This window comes from Felis catus, chromosome D2 (assembly GCF_018350175.1).
Source record: "Felis catus isolate Fca126 chromosome D2, F.catus_Fca126_mat1.0, whole genome shotgun sequence".
NCBI classification, from domain to species: domain Eukaryota; kingdom Metazoa; phylum Chordata; class Mammalia; order Carnivora; family Felidae; genus Felis; species Felis catus.
In genome coordinates, this window is record NC_058378.1 from 60,198,678 (window position 1) to 60,219,946 (window position 21,269).

The following is a 21,269-nucleotide window of genomic DNA, read 5'->3' on the forward strand; positions in this document are numbered from 1 at the left end:
CATACAATCATTTACACAATTGTTGAATACCTATTATATGCTAGGCCTCAAGGATAGGATCATCAGTGGGGCAAGAAAACCTAGTCCAGGCTCTCAAAGAGCCCTCAGGAGTTTGTATCAAATAAGACAAATAATCACTCAAATAAATATATGGTAACAAACTGAGAAGTGCCATGAAGGAAAAGTGTAGGGTCCCATAAGAGCCTGTCACAGTGTCGCTTTGTTTAGACTGTGTGTGATATGGATAGCATCCAAATCTTTACTATATTCCAAAGCTTTACTATATCCCAAAGCCACCCTGGACAGAGACTTGGGAGACTGGGTCTAGTCTCAATCCTCCTATAAACTCACTAGGTGACCTTGAGCATGTCCTCTCCCCTCTTTGGGCCTTTTTCCTTTCCTGTATAATGGAAAGCTAGAGCATAGGTTCTTAACTTCAGGTCCATGGTCGGACTTCAGGGATACAAAAATGTGTGGAAAAGTGTACATGTTTTTTTTTTTTTCTTCTGGAAGTAGGCCCACAACTTTTATCAGATCTTTTGGAGGGGCTGTGACCCAAAGAAATCCAAGGACTTATGAAGCAAATAGTTGAGGGAGAATGTGAGCAGGAAACACAGATGACAAGATGATGGGATTCTGGAAGTAAGTTTCCCTTTCCTGAACACCATATTCCTCCCTTTACCTTGTCCATGTGTACAGTGAAGGAAGGCCTGATCCCCCTTCTATGGAAGGTGAAGCTTAGTCACCACATACTGGTGCCCCAGCGAAAGGATAGGTGGAACCTACCACTGGTGGCCCCTCTCCAGAAAGAGAGCGAGACCACCATTCCACACAAGAAGTCTCTACTCCCTTTGTGTCACTTGCTCCATGGTGACCTGGGTCCACCCCATATGGTCCCTCATCATTCTTGGCTGGAGTATAAACACAAACATATGTCCATATTGGAGGCAAGGTTAGGATGTTTACACAAAGGAACTTTCATTAGAAACTAAAGGGAACCCCCCCCCCCCCCAAAAGAAAGCACACTGACGGGCACCTAGGTGGCTCAGTCAGTTAAGTATCCGACTCTTGATTTCATCTCAGGTCATGATCTCACAGTTTGTGGGATCCAGCCCCACATCAAGCTCCACACTGACAGTCCAGAGCCTGCTTGGGATTCTCTCTCTCCCTCTCTCTCTGCCTCTCCCCTGCTCGCTCATTCTCTCTCTCTCTCTCTCTCTCAAAATAAATAAAAACTTTAAAATGTTTAAAAAATAAAAAATTTAAAAGAAAAGTCATTTTGAGATTAACTAAGATGTCTGTAAATTAGAAATTCTTTTTTTTTTTTCAGTTTATTTATTTTGAGAGAGAGAGAGCGTAAGCAGGAGAGGGACAGGGAGAGAGAGAATCCCAAGCAGCCTCTGCACTGTCAGCACAGAGCCCAACATGGGGTTCGATCTCACGAACCCCAAGATCATGACTTGAGCCAAAATCAAAAGTCAGATGCTTAACTGACTGAGGCACCCAGGCACCCCTGTAAATTAGAAATTCTTGATTCCACTTGTAAGGATGTCCAGCCAAAAGACAGCTGGCTTGGCATAGTCTTCACGACATTAATATCCTGTCTCTTGTCTCCTCTAAGGAGATGGGAGAGAGATTCACATGGGGACCTCTCTGAGGTCAGGTGGGTTTCCAACACTTCCAGAACCTGTATCTCAATTTTCTGCCAAGGGTTGGCCATACTATGGGAAAGAGAGGTACTTTCTTTGGGACCTAAAAGACTACAGGTGCAGGGGTTAGGGTTGTGAGGTATGTGTGGAGTGGGAGGGACAAAAAGGCAGAGACAGCAGCCTGTGCATAGCCATTGTGTTTTATTGGATCTGGTATATTTTTTATTTTACAAAATATACAGAGGAGCCAAAAATGCAAAGCAGTCAACAGTGTTCTGATGGGAAAGGGGCCCCCCTTAGGGCCCTAACCCTCAGATCCTGACTGACTGGGAGAGTGAGCTAAATGGAACGAGCAAGTATATTAAAGGGTGGCAGCATGGCAAGAGTGGTCCCTGCCTTCTAGGTGTGTTCAGGGGCATCTCTGGGTAGACTGAATAGAACAAGAGGACACCCTAAGTAGGAACTGAGGAGGTTATGTGGGGGGTTACGATAGAGCCTGGGTAGTAGACCAAAGATTCTAGTGAATGCCCCCACACTGGTTTCAGATGTTATACATGCCTCCCTCCTTCCCCTTTCTTCTAAGGCATCCACTGACTCACTCCATGCCTCCAAGTCTAGAATAAATGGCAAATAAAAACTTAAGTGGCAGCCATCAGAGAGGGTAGGCTGAAACTTTGGCAGGTATCAGCTGGGACGTCTCCCACCCATATTCCCCTGCTGCTGCTACCACCCACACAAACAGGAAGGAAGGAAAGGAAGGAATTCCAGGGATGAGCCAGACATCAAGATCCTAAGCTCTCCTGGGATACTGAGGAGAGTATGGAAATTTCTGGGGCATTTCCTAGGAGACAGAGTCTTCTGGAGAGCCTAGAAACTCATGTTATGATAGCCTGGGGTGGCAGACCTATGGAGCTTAGACCTATAGTCTGGCATGCCTGAGGTGTTACAATCTCCAGGCCTTTCTGCACTCTATCCCAGCCACCTGTGACCTAAACACCCAGCTCAGGCCTAAGATTTCTGCCTTTACATTCTTGTCCCCCTCTACAAGGCTCTCAAAGGCCCTGGTCTAACAGGCTAGTCAGTGCCATTGACAGAGTAGCCTCTCTGAGAAGGAAATCTTAGAGGAAATGCATATGAGATCAGAGATAGGGGAAGCACCATAGCAGGAGACATTTTGTCTAGTGTTGTAGTTTCTAGAGTAGGGATGGAAGGTGGAGAACCACTTATTTCCTATTAGCAGGGGCACCCTCAGCACTGAGTGTTAGGCAGGAAGGGGGTGGGAGCTGTTGGGAGTTGGGAACACTCCACAGGTACACTCTGCCCACTCCCTGGCCCCTTTAGCTCCAGCAGTCTGGACCACTGAATCCCCGGGCTCTTGGATTCCTACAGCCCCCAGGGCAGGGCTAGAATGAGGACAGACCTGGGAAGAGAAGGGTGAGTTCCACCTGGACTAGAGCTAGAGCATGGTCCCCCCAGGACAACTGACCCCCTCTCCTGGGGAGCTAGATGACATTGTCAAAGAGTTGCATGGACCTCATGATGTTCTCGTCCTGTAGCCATGATGTGAGAGAAGCAGATTGGAGAGAGAGAGAAATAAAAAGAGCTTATCAGAGACACAGAGAGGGACATTCATTCTGAAATGGGAACATTCAGAGACAGAGGCAGCAAGGAAGGAGACACCCAGAGAGACTTGTAAGAGAGGGGCAGGCTTCCCTGAGTTGTGAAGGAATAGGACCCAGGAGTGTGGGCAAGTTAGGGAGATGATAATCTGCCCAAAGGAGCTTTCTCCCACATCACTGAATTGGACCCTGAGTCCAGACCAGGGAAGTATGGAGCGCAGGGACTTGTACCTTCTGGCAGGACTCAATGAATTCCTCAATGGTCACCACGCCATCCTTGTTCCTGTCCATCTTCTGCAAAAAGATAGTCAGAGAGAAGAGAAGGGATGACAGGAGAGAGGCAGGCAGAACTCAGGTAAGTTCTCTGCTGGGACCTTGCCTCCTTCCCTTGACTCCAGGACCCTCCAGCCTACCCAGTCCCAGGCACCTGGAAGAAGCTCTCCACATGCTCCCTTGGGGCCTCCTCTCGGAGCGCAGGATACGTATACTTGCCCATCATATCATAGATGGATTTCATGATATCAAGCATTTCCTGTTAGGCAAGAGAGAAAAGGATCCCTCCTCAGAGCCTCCAGCCTCCGAACCAGGAAGACTAGAGCCTAGGGCAGACCTCACCCCTTGCTGGTGATGCACGTGTGGGTCACATTCTCCTCCTAAGGGCTCTTTGAACCTCCCCTCACACATAGAAGCTCTCCAACTCTTCAGTCTCCCCACACCTCCTTGGTGATGCAGCCATCCTTGTTGAGGTCATACAGATTGAAGGCCCAGTTTAGCCTGTCATCTATGGTTCCCCGAAGAATCACCGACAAACCAGCCACGAAGTCCTGGGAAGGAGAGAGGAGGGAACTGGTTCTTCAGATACCCTTAACCCAATCCCCTCTCTGGGTTTGGCCTGTGGATCTTGGCCCTGATGCTCCAGGAAACAGGCCTCCCTGACCCACCTCCTCCAGCTCACCTCGAAACTGACAGAGCCATCATGGTTGGTGTCAAAGGCATTGAAGAGGAAAGTGGCATATGTGCTGGAGTCTGTAGGGTAAGCGTGGGTAAGTTTGGCTTTCAGACAGGAGAGGACTTCCTACCCTACACCCCTCTTTATCATTTGGCATTCCCAGCCCCTCCAGAACCCTCTCCCCAACTCAGCCTAGAGATGGACAGCTGCTTCCTCTCAGGCCTTGTCCCCTCACCTCCTTGAGGAAAGAACTGAGAGTAAATCTGCTTGAAGTTCTCCTCGTTGACAATTCCGCTGGGACATTCCTGGGGGGCGGAAGGGGGGTTAGAAACCAGACTGAGAGCAGAAACAAAACCCCCTTCCACTCACCACCACCTACTCTATGCCAGAGACTCCCAGAGAAGGAAAATCTTCCTGTCTCCAGGGAGCTCACTATGTAGTTCTCTTAAGGATGGCAAGACTTCTCTTCAGTGCACAAGTTTAAAAAAACAGAACTAACCGGACGGCCAGTCTACAGGCTCCGCCTCGTCTCTAATCTGCTAGAGCTTCCTGCTACAAGTTTGGTCAGCGGGGACGAGGGGCCGCTCCGCCTCCCCTTCCTTCTCTTACCCCTATAAGCATCCAGGCCAATCCTTCCGGGGAAGTTTCGGATAGGCCCCGCCCCCTTGTCCCACCCCTCGCCCTGTCTGGCCTGGCTCTGTACTCACATTCTTTTTTTTTTTTTTTTTTTAATTTTTTTTTTCAACGTTTATTTATTTTTGGGACAGAGAGAGACAGAGCATGAACGGGGGAGGGTCAGAGAGAGAGGGAGACACAGAATCGGAAACAGGCTCCAGGCTCTGAGCCATCAGCCCAGAGCCTGACGCGGGGCTCGAACTCCCGGACCGCGAGATCGTGACCTGGCTGAAGTCGGACGCTTAACCGACTGCGCCACCCAGGCGCCCCACTGTACTCACATTCTTGAACCCCCGGTACAGGACCTGCAACTCCTTGCGTGTGAACTTGGTTTGCTCCTGCAGCTGCTCCAGACCCTCTGGCCGGTGACACACGGTGGACAATTCAAACTCATCCTCCACGCTGTCTGCGGGGGGGTGGGAGGGGACGAGGGGGGAGGGGACAGCCGCGCCTCAGGCCCAGCCTCCAGGACCCCGTTTCAAAACCATCCTCCCCATCTCCAATGCCAGAGACCAGCCTTCCAGTTCCCTTGGACCCCGGTCCGAGGACATCAAGGCAAGGAGAGAAGACGCTGGTCAGCTTCCAAGTCTATCAGTTGTCCGGGCCCATGGGCAGGCCTGGCCCCACAGCCAGGGGTCCGACTCATCGCTGCCCTGGGCCCTCGATCCCTGGTTGAAGGAGAAGGCCCCCCAGCCCCATCTTCGTCCCAGAAAGGGAAGAGTAGAAAAAAAGGGTTCAAGAGGAAGCGTCTGAAGGTCCAGGCTCCGGACCTTCCCTGACCCACTCAGATCCGTGGAGCCCCACACTTGCCCCGCCCAGATCCTTTTCTCCAGCCAAGCCCCACCTATCCCAGCCATGCTCCAGCCATGCCCCGCCCAGCCCCAGCCAAGCCCATCCAGACCCCACCCCTACCCTGCTCCCAGTAAACCTTAGCGAAGGCCACATCCCTGGCCCCATCTCAGTCCTGCCCCAGCTCCCAACATCCAGTCCCCAGGCAAGTGCCCCCACCCCACGCTCTCCAAGGCACCCTCCACCGCCCCCACCAGGACAGTAAGTCACCTGGGTCCAGCGGGCGGGGTCTGTGGGGGCGGAGGGAGGCTGGGACTGCTAATGCTGAAGGGAGCGAACTGTCACCGAGAAAGTGGAAGACCCGGCCAACTGCAGACACACACCTCGCCCCTCACACTCAACAGCAAATCTCACAGACCTGCGTGTTACAGTGCACACACCCCAGCCCCGTGCACAGTGGCACACATAACGAACAAGCACAAACACACACGAAACAGACCCTACACACATATGCTTGGAGGACTCACGCCTGTCCTTTTCCTGAAGCTAGCCCCATGTGGAATCAAACACAATGACACTCTCAAAATGTAACTACAAAGTGGGCCTCTGTGGCTTGCAAAATTCAGTATGATCCCTTGAGACGGGCAAGGCCCAACTGAGGAAACAGGCCTGGAGAGAAAGCGAGGCCACTCAACTGGGGACCAGGCTGGGACTAGAAAGCCCAAGTATCCTGGCACCTGGAGGAAGGCGGGCTCCATCCTCTGCACCTGCATCCATCCAGTCAGGGCAAGGGAAACTTGCATCGCGAGGCCCAAAACATGCCCAGGGCAGGGTGGGCGGCCACAGCCGCAGATACCAACCTAGTTAAGCCACGACAGACCTCGCAGCAGTCTGGTTTCGCCCGGCCACATTGGCCATACCCACACAGTCTCAGGTCTCAGCCCTGCCACACTGGCCACGCCCAAACACCCGGGGCTCACTCGTTTTTGCTGACCAGTGTGGCCCACAGGCACTTGGGCCCCGCCCCCAAAACTGGCCACGCCCACACATTCCACAGGCTCCGGGTTCTATAGCTACACCCTCCTCACACTCGGGCCAACCAGCGCCCACCCCCACCCCCAAGCCACATTGGTCACGCCCACACACACACTCACACTAGCTGGCCCGAGCCGGTCACACAGGTCACACCCCAACACAAACAACCCGCCCCCGGAAGCACAGGAGAGGCACTTGCTTTCACTGACTGAGGGCAGGGCTTGGGGCCCGCAGCAAGGCAGCAGCTTGAGGAACCGCTGCTTCAGCGCTTTTTTAGTGGGCCCTGGAGGGTGGCCTGGGAAGAGAGAAGACCCCAGGAAGGCACATTAACCCCCACTGTCCCTCCGATCCCCTCCCCACCATCACAAATCAACCTGACGGGAAGCGGGTGTTGGGAGAGGACCGGAGGAGGAGAATGGTGAGAGTAGCTGGGGCTGGGTTAGGGAAGCCCAGTGGGGTTCACAGGCATATAAAGTCCACTCAGACACCTTGCATAATGGGACACAGCCGGGGACCGTGAGGCCACCGAGGGGGAGATGGCATTGGCCTTGGTGCCTGCTGACCCAGTGCCCTTGGCTCCAGTGCTATAGCTGGACCTCTGAGGGTGATGTCCAACCCAAGGACTGCCTAAGTAGGAACACCTGTCTCTGTCTCTCTCTCTCACACACACAGTGACAAATGTGTATAGTGACACACAGAATGATAAATCACAGTGATGGAGGGCCATACAGCGACAGCTTGATACCCAGGAACACACTCAAAACCAATGGCCTAATTTTTTAAAGTTTTATTTATTTAATCTCTATACCCAATATGGGGCTTGAATTCACAACCCCGAGATCAAGGGTCACACACTTTTTCAACTGAGCCAGCCAGGCACCCCCCCACAATGGCCTAATTAAGCAGGCCCCAACACATGCACACACACACAGGTACACACACACACACACACACACACACACACACTTTGACACAGTACTCCTTAATACAAACATATACAGATGTGGCCTAGGAAAAACATGACACATACATATGAAGACCCACATTGGCCGTTTTCCATGCAGCATGAACAAACCATACAAGAATACATGGGACAGCATGACATGGTGTGTTAAGGACACTACAAACACTGTGCCACTATAACATGACACATATCAAGGTCACCAGGACATATAATCATATATTGTGACTTAGGTACCCATGGCACCCCAGATACCTAAGACTGCACCTCACCAATAGAACCCATGTTTGTTCTGCCTACCTTTCCTTCCTATAACCCCTCATCTCAGGGCACTTAGAATCTCCCTGTCAGGGGAACAGAGTTTCTCATCAGCTAACTCACCCACTCTAAAAGTGTGTCCCCTCCCAGTCCTTTCGTATGGCTTGCTCTTTAAAGGTGACATGATAGCAAACTTTGAAGCAATAACAGACCTTCCAGATGAGCATTTTGGTGTAATGTGGGGCTATCCAGAGCCGATGACCACAGTTCCTCTCACTTCCCCTTATTTACACCCCTGTCCTACAGTGCTAATTGCACCCTAGGGAGAGACTCCACGTTCTTGTGCCTGTCTCCTGGCTGCACCCACCTCCAGACTCCAGAGCCAGAGCTCACAGACACCTAGCACACTGCTTGCAGCTGGCCTCAGTCCATTCCTGGAGGGGCCCAATTTCCTTGGGTTGTAGGTTCCTAGGGCACCCGACGTCCCACGCAGGTCCCGCCTCCCCTCAGGCAGGCTCCGCCCTTCAGGAAAAGGCTCTGCTCCCAGAGGGTAATTGAAGTCCATGCCTTCCCCTCCAATACGTCCTTTCTCCCCCTCCCCCTCAGAGCTATGGAGAGGTAGGAGGGAGACGGGAGGGAGAGGTAGGAGGGTGGGCCGAGTCGGGATCGATGGCGGCCTGGCCCCCCGCCCAGGGCTCCATTAGCCCGGACTTTGGTTTCCCGAAGCCGGATTGTGCCTGGGGCCTCCGGTGGTGTAGTCGCAGCTGGACTGGGAAGGGCGGGGAGGTGGGGGCGGGGGGGGGGGGACACGACACCACCCCCACCCCCGCCTCTCCCAACCTCCAGCTGTTCACACATCCACTTCCCTCCCTGGTCCTCCCAGGAATCATTCTCCTCTGCCTTCAGCCTACAGGACACCTGGGTTTCCTGGATGACCCTCTTCCCATCAAATAGTCTAAAGGGGATGGATGGCAAGTCAGAGCCAAACTGACTTCATCTTTTCAGGATTGGATGAGCCCCTGCTCCCCACTCCACTCCGATAAATGTAGCAAAGCATGGAGGGTGGGTTAGGGGTTTCCTGCTCTTACTGAACCCCTGAGTAGGCAATTCATTGGCCCTTCCACGTTTCCAGTTCTCTTCACATCTTTGCAGTTCTCCCTGGTGTCTACCCTATAGCCCTCCTATCATGGTTCTTGCCTACTTTCCTGTCCCTTGTGGAACTGGAGAACAGCCATGCTATAGAGCTGCACAGTTATTGGTGTGAAGAGGAGGAGGCAGAACCTGCTCTCCTCTCTACCTCCAATATCATTCTCCCCACTAGACTTTGGGGTGGGGTGGAGAATTCCCAATGCCTAGGCCTTGAAGATCCTGAGAGAAACTGGGAGTGGCAAGGGGGCTTGGGAAGCAAGGTCCCTGATCTGTTCCACCCCTCACCCTCCTGCCAGAGCTGATTATAAATGTCTCATTCCCAGTGTTCCCACTCCTACCCCTCCAGAACCCACCCCCATCCCAAGCCTTGACTATGGAGCTGGTATTTTCTCAGGGAACTCTGGGAACAGCCACACACACAATCCAGTACCCAAAGAGGCCCAACTGCACAACCAGCCCCCCTCAGGCAGTCATATCCACATCTCACAAAGCCACACACCCGGTCCCTCTACACATTAAATCACATCCTTGTCACATGCAAAGGCTCATACAGTCACACACTTTATCCTCTTTCACATAGAGGAACACACAGTCACACCCCCTGTATCTCTCACACAGAGTCCACATACACTACACTCTGTAACCTACACCTGCAAGGATGGAGGTGTGGAGAGTCACACGCATCTTCAGGGCCATTGTGGGTCCCTGGCCCCAAAGGGATACCCCAGAAGTCTGATGTTACCTCAGGATCCCTCGAACCTCCTTCCTCTACTCTAGATAGCCCTGCCTGTCTCCAGACCTCTCCTCATGCTCCGAATGGATTCCCCTCATCTCCATACCTTAGTCCTCCCATGCTGTGCTCCTCTCACCTCCCCCCCCCAAAAACACCCAAGCCCCCGGCCCTCTCTCTTCACTTCCCTCAGACATCCAGCCCCCAGATCCCCTCCTCACCTCCCTCAGACACTCTTCCCCCCACCCACTCCTTGAATTTCCCTCTTTACCTCTCTCAGATGTCCTGTCCCCCAAGCACCCCTCCTCACCTCCCCTGGATGCCCTGTCCCATCACTAACATGCTCACCCCTGACCCCAGTCATAAAATCAGAGTAAGCCCCTCCCCAGTGCCGCTCAGGCCAGCAGCCCAGACACGCCCAGACACCTGGGTTACCTTCCAAGGAGACAGGCTCGAAAAGGCCAAACTGCTCCAGGACCTTGACAAACAGAGCGAGGACCACGAGCACAGCAACCATCTCCAGCCCTTCCAGGTTCATGGTGGGCCTGGGGCATGGCCCCCACCAGCTGAGGGTCAGACACACTGGAAGCCCTCCTCACACCACCTCCCCCTCAGGCTCCCCGGGCCGGAGTCAGAGGACCGCCTGCAGCCTCCCTCCCCCTCCCCTCCCGGGATCTCCTCCCTCTCCCGCCCCCTCACCCCGCCTCTGCCCCGCAAGCCTCCCAGTCACAGCCTTTTCCTCTTCGCGGGGCCACTTCAGCCTACAGACCGGCATCTCCTCAGGAGCCTTTGGCGTGAAGGATATGGGACAAAACAGGCCAGGCCGTAAGAGGAAGGCAGCGACCTGCCTCTGTCCCTGAGGACAGCTTCCCCCAGACACCTTGTGGCTACTCTGTGCCAAAGGGAGGGGGTAGAGGGAGGAGCTGTGCTTAGGGAGAGGGCAGGGAAGGGCAGTGTGTGTGTGTGTGTGTGTGTGTGTGTGTGTGTGTGTGTGTGTGTGAAAGAGAGAGAGAGAGAGAGAGAGAGAGAGAGAGAGAGAGAGAGAAAGACTATGAGCTACACGTGTATAAGGAATAGATATATGAGTCAGAAATTATAAGTGTCTGGGCATTTTCTTGTGTGTATTCCCGTGTCTGACTATATAGAGAGTATGTGTTTCTCCTCTTATGTGTGTCTTTGTGTGTGGTTTGCACATGATTGCGTATGTGTCTATTAGGGGTGTGTCTTGTGTATGGGAGTAAGTGACCTGGGTGTCTATAGTATGTGTGTGTGAGTGCACTGGCGTATGTCTGAGTGTGTGGGGGGCATGAAGTGTATGGGTTTCAGCAGGGCTGCGGGATAGAGGTCTGAAGACTGGTAGTATAGCTGTGTCCTATAATTAGGAGTATGGGTCTACGGTGATTGCATAATTGTATCTGCACGGAGCTGTATGAGAATATAAGCCGGGAGAAGGCAGTGACCTCCCCAGTCAGGAGGACACCACCAACATCGATCGCGGTTGTCATAGAGACAGTGAGGCGGGAAGCACTCTCTTTCCACAGCCCACGGACAGGGAAACTGAGGCCCAAGGGAGGGAGGATTAGGTCCAATAGCCGGGGCAGGAAAAAGGCTGCTTAGCCTTATCATGACCCTCTGGGGAGGGGACTTATTGTGGCTGCCTTTGGGATCCACAGATTCAAGTTCTTTGGAAGAGGAGAGACTGAGCTCCTCCCTTCCTCTCAGCCAGGGTCTGCCAAAGCCTTGCCTGCTCCTGAACTGTTACTGGGCTGATGGAGAAGAATGATGGAGAGTAGGAGGGAAATCTGAATCCTCCAAGGGAGCCATCCACCCTCACCCCCTAGAGCATTCCTGGAGCCCCTCCCCCATCTGCCCAGCTCCTTCCCATTGCTGCTGTTGCTGCTGCTGCTGCTGGCTGTGTGTCTGTGTGTGGGTGTGGGTGTGCACATGTGTAGGGGTGGGGAGAGGCCTGCAGAGCCAGTGAACCAGAAGACAACTACTGCCACAGCTGGCTGACATTGATTGAGCACTCACTGTGTGCTAGATAATATGCTATGTGCTTACAGACATGGTCACAGTTTTTAAGATTTTATTTTTTAAGTAGTATCTACACCCAACGTGGGGCTCGAACCTATAACCCAGAGATCAAGAGTCACACGCTCCACTGACTGAGCGAGCCAGGTGACCCCAGACATGAACATATTTAATTTTCACAGTAAACCTATGAAGGAAGTACCATTATCCCCACATTACAGGGAGTGAAACTAAGGCAAAAGGAGGTTAAGAAAATCACCAAGATCAGTAAGTGTCAGAGTGTTAGTTTTAACCCAGTCTGACCCTGAGCCTGTGCTCTAAACCATCACACTACGCTGGCTCTTGATAGACAGCTTGCCCACTCAGGAGGCCTCGTTTAGGGAGACTGACTCCAGAGGGAGCCCTCTCCTTTGTCCAGCTCTGGGATGAACGTGTCTCAGCCCAATAGTGGTGTAGGAGTCCCCCTGTCAGGCTGTCCCTGCCACTTCATTTGAGGATCACTGCTCTGCAGTTCCCCATGGCCACCACTGGGGGTCAGGCATCCATCTTACTCGTATCTAACCCTTCCCTAACCCTTACCCCACCCCACAACAACCTGGGAAGGTGTGGAAAGGAAGGGAAGAAGGGTGTGCCACTGGCAGGCTTGGTCCTCTGCTTGCCGCTCCACCCCCCCCTCCAGGAAGAAGTCAACTTGGGGACTGCTTTTGGTTTCTCATACCCTAGAAGTTACAGATAAACAGATGAAACCAGCAAATATCTCCCTATTACGGTCCAAATTCCACATCTGGCATTTAATTCCCTCTACCCTCATCAGCAGATACCCTTTCCAACCATTTTGGCCTCTTCACTGTCCCCCAAACACATCAAACTAGGTGCCATTTCTGTACCTTTGCCCCTGTTATGAACGCCCTCCTTTCTGTTCTCCTTCTGTTCTATAGTTCTCACCTAACAGGACTTCCAGGCCTCAGCAGAATTTCTAGTGAACTCACTGTTGGGCCCTCAAAACTTAGCACCTAATTCTGTAATGTTATTAAATGGGAAAAGTGAAAGGAGACAGCATAGCATCGGGCCAGGGTGCCAGATTCCCTGGGTTCAAATCCCGGATTTGTCAGTTACAATTAACTGGGCAAGTTCTTAACCTCTATGTGCCTCTGTTTCCCACCTCATATGGTTGCTGGAAGGAGTAAATGAATTAATACATGGGAAGCTGTTAGAATAATTCCTGGCACAGAGTAACTGTGGAAGTGTTTTCTACCATTATTAACAACATGACATCTCCTGCGCCCCTTACGTTTCTACAGCTCTCAATTAACAAAGCATTTCCACAAACATTGTTATCTTGATGGCTTCTCATGACAACTCCATGAAGTAGGTGGAGTGAATAGTATTGTGCCCATTTCATTGATGAGGTAAAGGAGGCCCAAATAAAGGGATTTGAGAGAAAGGGATTTGCTTGAGGTCACCTAGCTAAGATGAGAGGTTGCATATTTGAACCCAGATCTTTCTGGATCAGTCCTGTTTCCTCAACTAGATTCCAAGCTCCTAAAGGGCAAAGAGTTTAAAAATTGGATTTATATAGGAGCGCCTGGGTGGCTCAGTCTTAAAACTGGACTTACATAAATTGAATGACAGGCTCTGATCTGGTGCTTGTGGAACAAAGGTGAACTAAACAGGGGCTTCTATTGGGCAGGGAGAGAAAGCCCACTAAGAGAACCTTAAGGCTTCTATTCATTCATAAAATATTTATGTGCTTACTATGTGGTAGGAACTGTTACAGGCAGGCCATGAAATGAGCTATAAAAGCTCATTTAGGAGCACCTGGGTGGCTCATTTGGTTAAGCATCCAACTCTTGGTTTTGGCTCAGGTCATGATATCACAGTTTTGTGAGTTCAAGCCCTGCATTGAGCTCTATGCTGACTGTGTGGAGCCCGCTTGGGATTCTCTCTCTCTCTCTCTCTCTCTCTCTCTCTCTCTCTCTCTCTCTTTCTCTCTCTCTCTCTCTCTCTCCCTCTCTCTCTCTCTCTCTCTCTGCCCCTCTCCCACTCATGCTGTCTCTGTCTGTCTCAAAAATAAACTTTAAAATGCATTTCCCAATCGCTTCTTGGCCTTTTGGCTAAGATCAAGTGTAAAATGCATTTCCCTAATGACAAAACAAACAAAAAGCTCATTTAACTGTAAAAGCTCTCTAACTGGAAGGCCAGGAAAAACTTGGAGAGGTTATTTTTTGAGCTGGTTCTTAAAAGATGGCAGGGTACCCGGGTGGCTTAGTTGGTTGAGTGTCCAACTTCGGCTCAGGTCATGATCTCTCATGAGTTTGAGCCCCACATTGGGCTTGCTGCTGTCAGCATAGAGCCCACTTCAAATTCTCTGTCCCACCCCCGCCCGTCCCCTGCTTATGTTCTGTCTCACAAAAAAAAAAAAAAAAAGATGGCGAAATGTCAACAGTCTACCCTAACAAAGGGGTCAACATTTAGTGAGCACATTTTGTGTCCTGGATACTTTATGTATATTGTCTCACTTAGGCCTCATAATAAAAATGAAAAATGAAAATATTACTCCTGTGTTTACACTGACATGGTCAGAGTGAGTAGCAATATGCCCATTTTGCAGATGAAAGAATTGAGGCTCAGGGAAATAATTTTCCCGAGATAAAACAGAAGGTGAAGGATGGATCAAGACTTGAACCAGGACCAATGATCTACCAGTCTGTCCTTCCAATGCGTGTGGGGATGCCAAGGAACCTTGGATGACTGTAGCTTAGTTAGTGCCGGGGGAACCATAAGTGATAAGACCAATGGTCAGATTCCATGGAGCCTTGAACACCAAGCCAAACTATCTGGAAGGAAAGAGGCAGCACAGCCACATCTCTGGCTCTCTGATGCTGATTCACAGATGGAGAGACTGACAACCTTGCACCCAATTGCCCTGTCTCTAGACCCTCCTCTTCTCTCTCTCATCCCCACCCTCAACCTTCAGAGACCTTGACTCAGCCTCACAGGGACTCAAGGTCCTAACAGGCCTCTGGTGGGAGGGTCTGTAAAAGGGAAACAGTGAGTTGTTTTCCAGGCTCTCCCTTCTCCCCACTCAGCAACCTCTCAAGTCCCGGGGCCCTATGAGAGACTCGTCCAGATCTGTCCTCCCTAAGCATCCTGGTGTCACTTAGCTCTTCACCCAAGGGAGTGAAGTCTTAATGGAAGCACTTTAGGCAGAGTGAGGGCTCAAAGGTACACTATCTTAAAACATTAGCTAGGCCCTCCCTAAATCCCTCAAACCTCACTGCAGAGATACTCCTATCATTTAGTTGTCTGTCTCTAACCCTTGGAACCTGGAATAATACTGCTTTATGAGGGGACACACCCTATGTAGCTGTCCCACTTTCATCTGTCCATGATCCCCCAGTGAAGACCCCAGCCAGTGAAGACCGCAGAGCTCTTCTCTTGGTCCCCCAGCTTCACTCCATCCCCAGCCCCGCCAGAAGACACAGCAGCCCCCAGTTGCACTAGGTGATTAATGACTTCCCTAGGCCTTGGGGCTATTTTGGGGCCTGGAAGTCATGCCTGCTATGATTGAGAGCTGGTCCTGCCGGGCTCCAGCCATCTGTCACTGGAGACAGGTCCAAGAAGGGGGCTTAAGGGACACAGGCTCCCCAAGAGACTTCCAAGCATGACTCTGGCTTAGCCCCATCTCCCTGCCTTCCTGGGAACACATGGCAAGGAGAGGCCAGCCTATACTCCAGGGGCTCAAGAGGATACCATGGAGAGAGCCAGAGAACTACAGATCCCAGAATGCCATGGGGCGAGGCTGTTTTGGTCTCTCCAGGCCAGGTAGTGAGGTGATGCGAGGTTCTGTGGGCCTTGCCCAGGCAGCCTTAAGGAAACTCAAGTGGAAGTGTGTGTAAATCTCAGCAGTGCCATGCATGATACGATATTCACAATCCACATGTCATAAACTCCACACATCCCACACCAAGGTACAAGCTTGTGAAGACTATACAACTAACTTAGTGTGACTCAGGAACCCCCTACCCAACTCTAAAGCGTAGAACCCCAGGCACATGCCATTTCAGTGTCATAGAATCCCAGTGATATGCAACCCCAAGCATGCACAGTTCCAGGAGTCACAACCCCAGTAATGTATAACCCGGTTCATACAAACTCCCAGGGATAGACAAAACGGTGACATACAGTCCTTATGCCACACAAGTCTACTCATCCCATCATTCATGAACTCACTAGCTGAGTTCATGTTGGTCCAGTCCCACCTCGGCATTTTTTCCTTTTGGACGCTGACCCCAGTCATCTTAAGATCCCATTAAATTAAGCAATTCAATAAGCTCTTTCCCTGCTCCCCTGCAAGTTTCCTCCTTTTATCCCTTTACATCCACTTGCTTGAGGCCCCCTCCTCTGCCCTCAGTGAGAAGTCCTGCCTCATCCTCCACCATCGTGAAGGACCATGATGCCCCCTACCCTTTCCTCTTTGAAGACCCCTATCTTCCACCTTCTCTGTAGGAGACTCTATTCCTAGCTCTACTTTGTCAGGGATCTTGCCCTTTAAACGCTTTCCATTGAGGGATCCAGCTCCCTCCATCTCTGTGAAGGGCCCTTCCCTTCCCCACCTCTGTAAGGCTCTTATCCCACTTCACTCACTTTTTTTGAAGGGTCCAGGCCCTTCCTCCCTTCCTCATACCTGGCGACAGCGACCCAGTCACTAGCTGGTAGAGGGATCGTGCTGCTTGCCCCAACGGGCTCCGGCACCTGCGGGGGCATCGGTTCATGGTTCGGCTGAGAGTGCACTGGCCAAGCTCCTCCCCCAAGGCCCGGGGCAGTCAGGTCTCCGCCTCCACCCGAGTGGGCCCTGCGTGGGCGGCGCGGGAGGGCCGGACCCGCAGGACCAGAACCAGAATCTCGGACAACGGAGTCTTCTTCTGCTTCCTGTTTCCTCCGGGCCGCAGGAGGGGAACTTCCCCTATCCCCACCATCTGAAGCTCCCGTCCTCAAAGTTTCTAGACTGGGCAGGGCGGGGCGGGGGTGGGGGTGGGGGGTTGGAATGGGAGGAGTCCTCACAGCCATCACCGGGAATGTTTTCTGATATTCTGGTGGGGAGGGGAGGCACCCACAGGCTTTGAAAAAGGAGATGGGGAAGGGGATAATGAACCTGATACTTTACTGCCCCTCTTCAGCCCTTTCTTCTCTGCCGGTAGCAACCTCCTCCTACCAATTTGGCACTGAGAAGCAAGTGGGGGGGTGGGGGGGAAGTAAGAGGACATAGTTGTCATGGCAACTTCCCACACTTCCATACTTCCTGGACCAATGGGAGAGAGAGCTGGAGGAAGGAGGAGGAACTGGACCGCGTATTGGGATGGCAAAGAAGAGGCGGCTCCGAATCCCTTTCTCTCATAACTTTCTGTTTTGTGTCCCTTTGTCTTGCTCCAGTGGGTTCCCAGATTCTACCATCATATGTTGGTTGCCAGCCAAATGCATGAAGGAGAAGCTCCCCTCCCCTCAGTCTCAGCCCTGACCCTTTCCAGGACTCATCTCCATCGGGTTGTAACCAAAATAAACCCTTCCAGGACCCACTGACGCCTTCAAACCACCGGGACAGCCTACAGAAGAGACTTAGTTCCACTCCTCCGACTGGGATCCTGTCTTTTTGGCTGAAAATTCTACATTTATGAGACAAAAGTCACGTTCGAACTCCGTGCAAATTTTGCCACTAGATTTGGCCGCGACATCCCCTTTCGGAATCAACTACGCAAGCATGGCTGCTCTAAGACCACACGAGGGCGCCCTAGACTTGGGAAAGATATTTTATGGCCAGAGGGACCCGAGTTCAGGCCTTGGCCAGATTCCAGCTGTCTCCTCACTGTCCCCAGTCCTTCCTTTGCCTCCGGCTTGGACAGGACTGCCACGGATTGCTGCCTTTTCGCACCACGCTGCACTTCCAAACACACCTGCCAGGCTTGGAAGACCACAGGGGGTAGATCTGGGTCGGCTTGGGGCTCAAATTCTCCCCACCCCCAAAAATCTCCCCCAGCTTTTGAGTCCGGGGGAGTGGGGAAGAAAAGTGATCGGGGGTACCCAGGATGCCCTGAGGTATGACTTAAAGACTCCTTCTCTGTCAGCCTGATGGACCAGAAAGATAGGAGCCAAAGACTACCCCCATGTCCATCCCAGGAATCCCGACTGCACAGGGAAGGAACTTTGGGCACAAGGGTGGCCCCATGGTACCTCCGCCCCGACCGCTCTTCAGCACCGCGGACAACGACTCCCCTTTTGGCTTCCCCTCACGCGTTTCAGAGCGTCCCAGCCTCTTGTCTCTTGCTGTAAGACAAGCCCTCCTCTGAAAGGGGATCTCCTGGTAGTGCTGTTTCTATTTTCCAAGTCCTGTGTGGAGCTCTCTAGATCGAGGTTGCTGCTGCTGAAGAACACCATTCTTGAAGCTTGTCAACATTTGACCTATTTTTCCTCGGGAGGTAGGCAGGCAGGAAGTAGTATTCTCCATTTTAGAGATGAGAAAACTAAGACCCAGAGACCAAAAGTAATAGAAAGCCCATTCCTGCACCTTCCAATACAAGTGCTTCCCCACCTTCACTCAATCTCTGATTTAAATAGCCAAGTGGGGAGGGGATGATTCCACTAAAAGAGAGAATCAATTAAAGCAGAAGCAAACACTGACTAATGTGATGCTAATGAGTGCCCTGGGGCCTTACTACTAGCAAGGATCCTGAGTTGGTGAGAACACCGTTCAAAGCAGAGCTGGACCTTTGGATTCCATCCCAGGCTGAGCCACATCTAGGGCACACCTGGAGCCTACTTGAGAGGAAGGGCCCTCCCTTCTAGGAGTCTCAGCATAGGAACTAGGATTTCTCCAGGGTCAATGAGTAGAGGAGACACTTTCTCAAGGCATTAGATCCTAGTTCTCTTTCCCACCCCCAAGTGTTAACCTCACTCCCCTCTGGACAGACAAGGATCATGGGCTCCTTCCACCTCCCCAGCTTGTTTCTGACAAGGAGACAGTCTCCCTCCTCCCTTTCACTGTTGGAGTTCCTGGGCAGGCTGCACAATGAGACAGAAAACACACACACACATGGAAATGTACACAAGGTGACACAGGCCCCCACACAAACACGTGGGTCTGCCTACCAAACCCAGGAATATGTGCGGGCACAGATGTACTCCCCACTGTGGGAGAGAGAGCATGCCTGGGCAGCAAAGTGGTTTGGGGAGGCTACACGGCATCTTCCAGGTCAAGAGCTTCTAACTCTGGGTCTGGAGTGGAAGCAAGAGGGGGTGTTTTCCTTCAAGACTGGGTGAAGTTCTGGGAGGGTTGTTGAAGGTTTAAAGAGCTTCAGTTCAAAGAATGATCTGAGTACTTTTGCAGGGGGCAGGGCGGTGACCAAACCCTAACCAAAGCCTCCCCTCAAGGGCCAGGTGCTGTTCCTGGGAGCCAGGCTGGGCAGCTGGACACTGAAGTCTCTCCTTGGGTCCACCTGGTCAGTTTGTGAAAAAATTGGGGGGAAAGTGGTGGGCAGTAAAGGCTTCCTTCTGCACCGGGAACCCAGAGAGGCAGCAAGGGTAAGACACATCATAGACACTCGCAGATATTGCCACATGAAAGTACACAATCAGCACAAAAGGCCAAATATAATGTGCATAGTCTCACAATCACAAAGCACAATACAATCTACTTTAACAAATGCTTGCCCCAGGAGGTTCAGAGTCATAAGTCTTACAAAGAGACATACACCATGAAGTGAAGTCCTGACCATTCTGATAGTCTCACACAATCGCACACTCCAAGCACAGAATTGCACATAAAACAGAGGCACATGGTCAAAACAACTTCATTTATACAGGGTCCTAACACAACGTCACTCAAACATCTGATAAGATCATACAATCGCACAGCCAACAAAATCACACTCACCCTGTCACCAAGCCTAGGGCACATGGCAACCAGCTGAAGGAGACCGTGCGTGCAGGCACACACATATACACACACAGACACACACAAAGAATGACAGGCGCTCACGCACGTAACACCTCCCACTCCAGACACTCTCCTAGCTTTGTGTCACACACGCCCACACCTGCTGCTTCTCCCCACCTGCCCGCTAGTCCCCCCCCCCAACGCCCAGGGGACCCAAGGCTTTGAACCCCCAGTGTCCTGCTGCCCAGAACAGCCTGGAGGGTGCCTGGGAATGGGGCAGAGTGTGAGCAAGGGCCTGGCCAGGGTCAGATAGGGTCTGGGGTTGGAATCTACCCTCCCTCCTGCAACCCCTGAGTCCCTGACTCACCTGTGAGCTGGTCATAGGATCCGTCCAGGTCTCGGGAATCGGACAAACTCTCCTTGCGGCCCTGGCCCCGCATGGCCCCCGGCGCCCCCGTCCCGTCCCGCTTGGGCCGTGGGAGGGGGCGCCGGGTAGCCAAGATAGGGTGCTCACACGGCGCCCCCTGGCGGCGTTGCACGCTGCCTGGGCTGGGGCTGAGTCTGGAATGGGCTGGGGTCCCGCCTGGGGTCCTGGGGCAGGAGCGGGAGGCTTGGGCAGTAGGTGAGCGCAGAGCCGGAGGCAGAGCCGAGCTAAGCACAGAGCTGGAGCCAAGCCGCCTCTCTCCTCCCGCCCCCTCCCCGCGGCTGTCACCGCCGCCTCCCCCCTTTGGCGCTGCCGGGATTGGCTCCCCCTACCCCCGCCCCCTCCTCTTAGCAGCTTGGGGGAGGATCCCGGTGAAAGGGTGAGCTGGGAAGGGCGGGGAGGGAGACTGGTTCTCCAGCAACATTACCCCCTAAACCTGGAGCTGTGGGTCCTGATGGTGGAAGATGGAGCAGGGCCCGAAAGGCCCCGCTGTGAGGAAACCCCTGCTCCAACCTTCAGGCACTCTTTCCCCCACCATCAGTACGGGCCAGGGGAAGTCTGTAAGTGCCCTGTCTGGGTCAGTCTCCACGTCAGCCCCTATTTTTTATGTTCTCCTCCCATGTATGGGTCTCTGTGGACCCCTGCCAGTGCCCGCTTTGCTCGGAGGGGGTTAGGGACGAACGAACAGCAAAGGTCAACCCAGCCTCTATCAGGCTCATCTCAGGTTAAAGGTTTCACATAAAGACCCCAACCCTCACCCACTGCAGAACCCTGTCTCTGGGCCCCATTCACTGTGAGGGTGCCTTCTTCTGGATCTAATGACCCCCATTGGCCCACTGGAAAGAACAGGAAAACAGGCCGGTTTTTCAAGACTTTTCTGGTTCTTTTGTTCCTCCCCCCCCCCCCTTCAACTTTGCTGCCCTTCTCTTGTCACCTGCCCTGTCCTAGAGTCCTTCTGTTTTCCAGATCTGAAGAGTGACTGAAGGGTGTGGGGACCCAGGTGAGGATACAGCATGGGTAAGAAATGCCTTTGTTATTAGGCTTCCTTCCCTTAGAAGGATAAGCTCCTT

At 52.4% G+C, this 21,269-nt stretch overlaps 1 protein-coding gene across 8 annotated transcripts; it reads right to left on the minus strand.

Annotated features, from left to right (window-relative positions):
• Positions 1-1,833: 1,833 nt before the first annotated feature.
• On the minus strand, positions 1,834-20,485 carry KCNIP2 (potassium voltage-gated channel interacting protein 2). Of its 8 annotated transcripts, none has more exons than XM_006938113.5 (10): positions 20,143-20,485; positions 6,916-7,011; positions 5,952-6,005; positions 5,174-5,298; positions 4,453-4,522; positions 4,224-4,294; positions 3,985-4,092; positions 3,696-3,800; positions 3,500-3,562; positions 1,834-2,263 (listed from the first exon to the last, which is right to left on the minus strand). In XM_006938113.5, exons 1-10 carry the CDS (start codon positions 20,213-20,215, stop codon positions 2,228-2,230), a joined length of 801 nt encoding a protein of 266 aa, XP_006938175.1. In that variant the 5' UTR covers positions 20,216-20,485; the 3' UTR covers positions 1,834-2,227. The 8 variants fall into 8 exon arrangements, with proteins under 8 accessions (XP_006938175.1, XP_003994395.1, XP_019669304.1 ...); XM_003994346.6 differs by having other exon boundaries at positions 1,834-3,199; XM_019813745.3 differs by having other exon boundaries at positions 3,682-3,800.
• Positions 20,486-21,269: the final 784 nt, after the last annotated feature.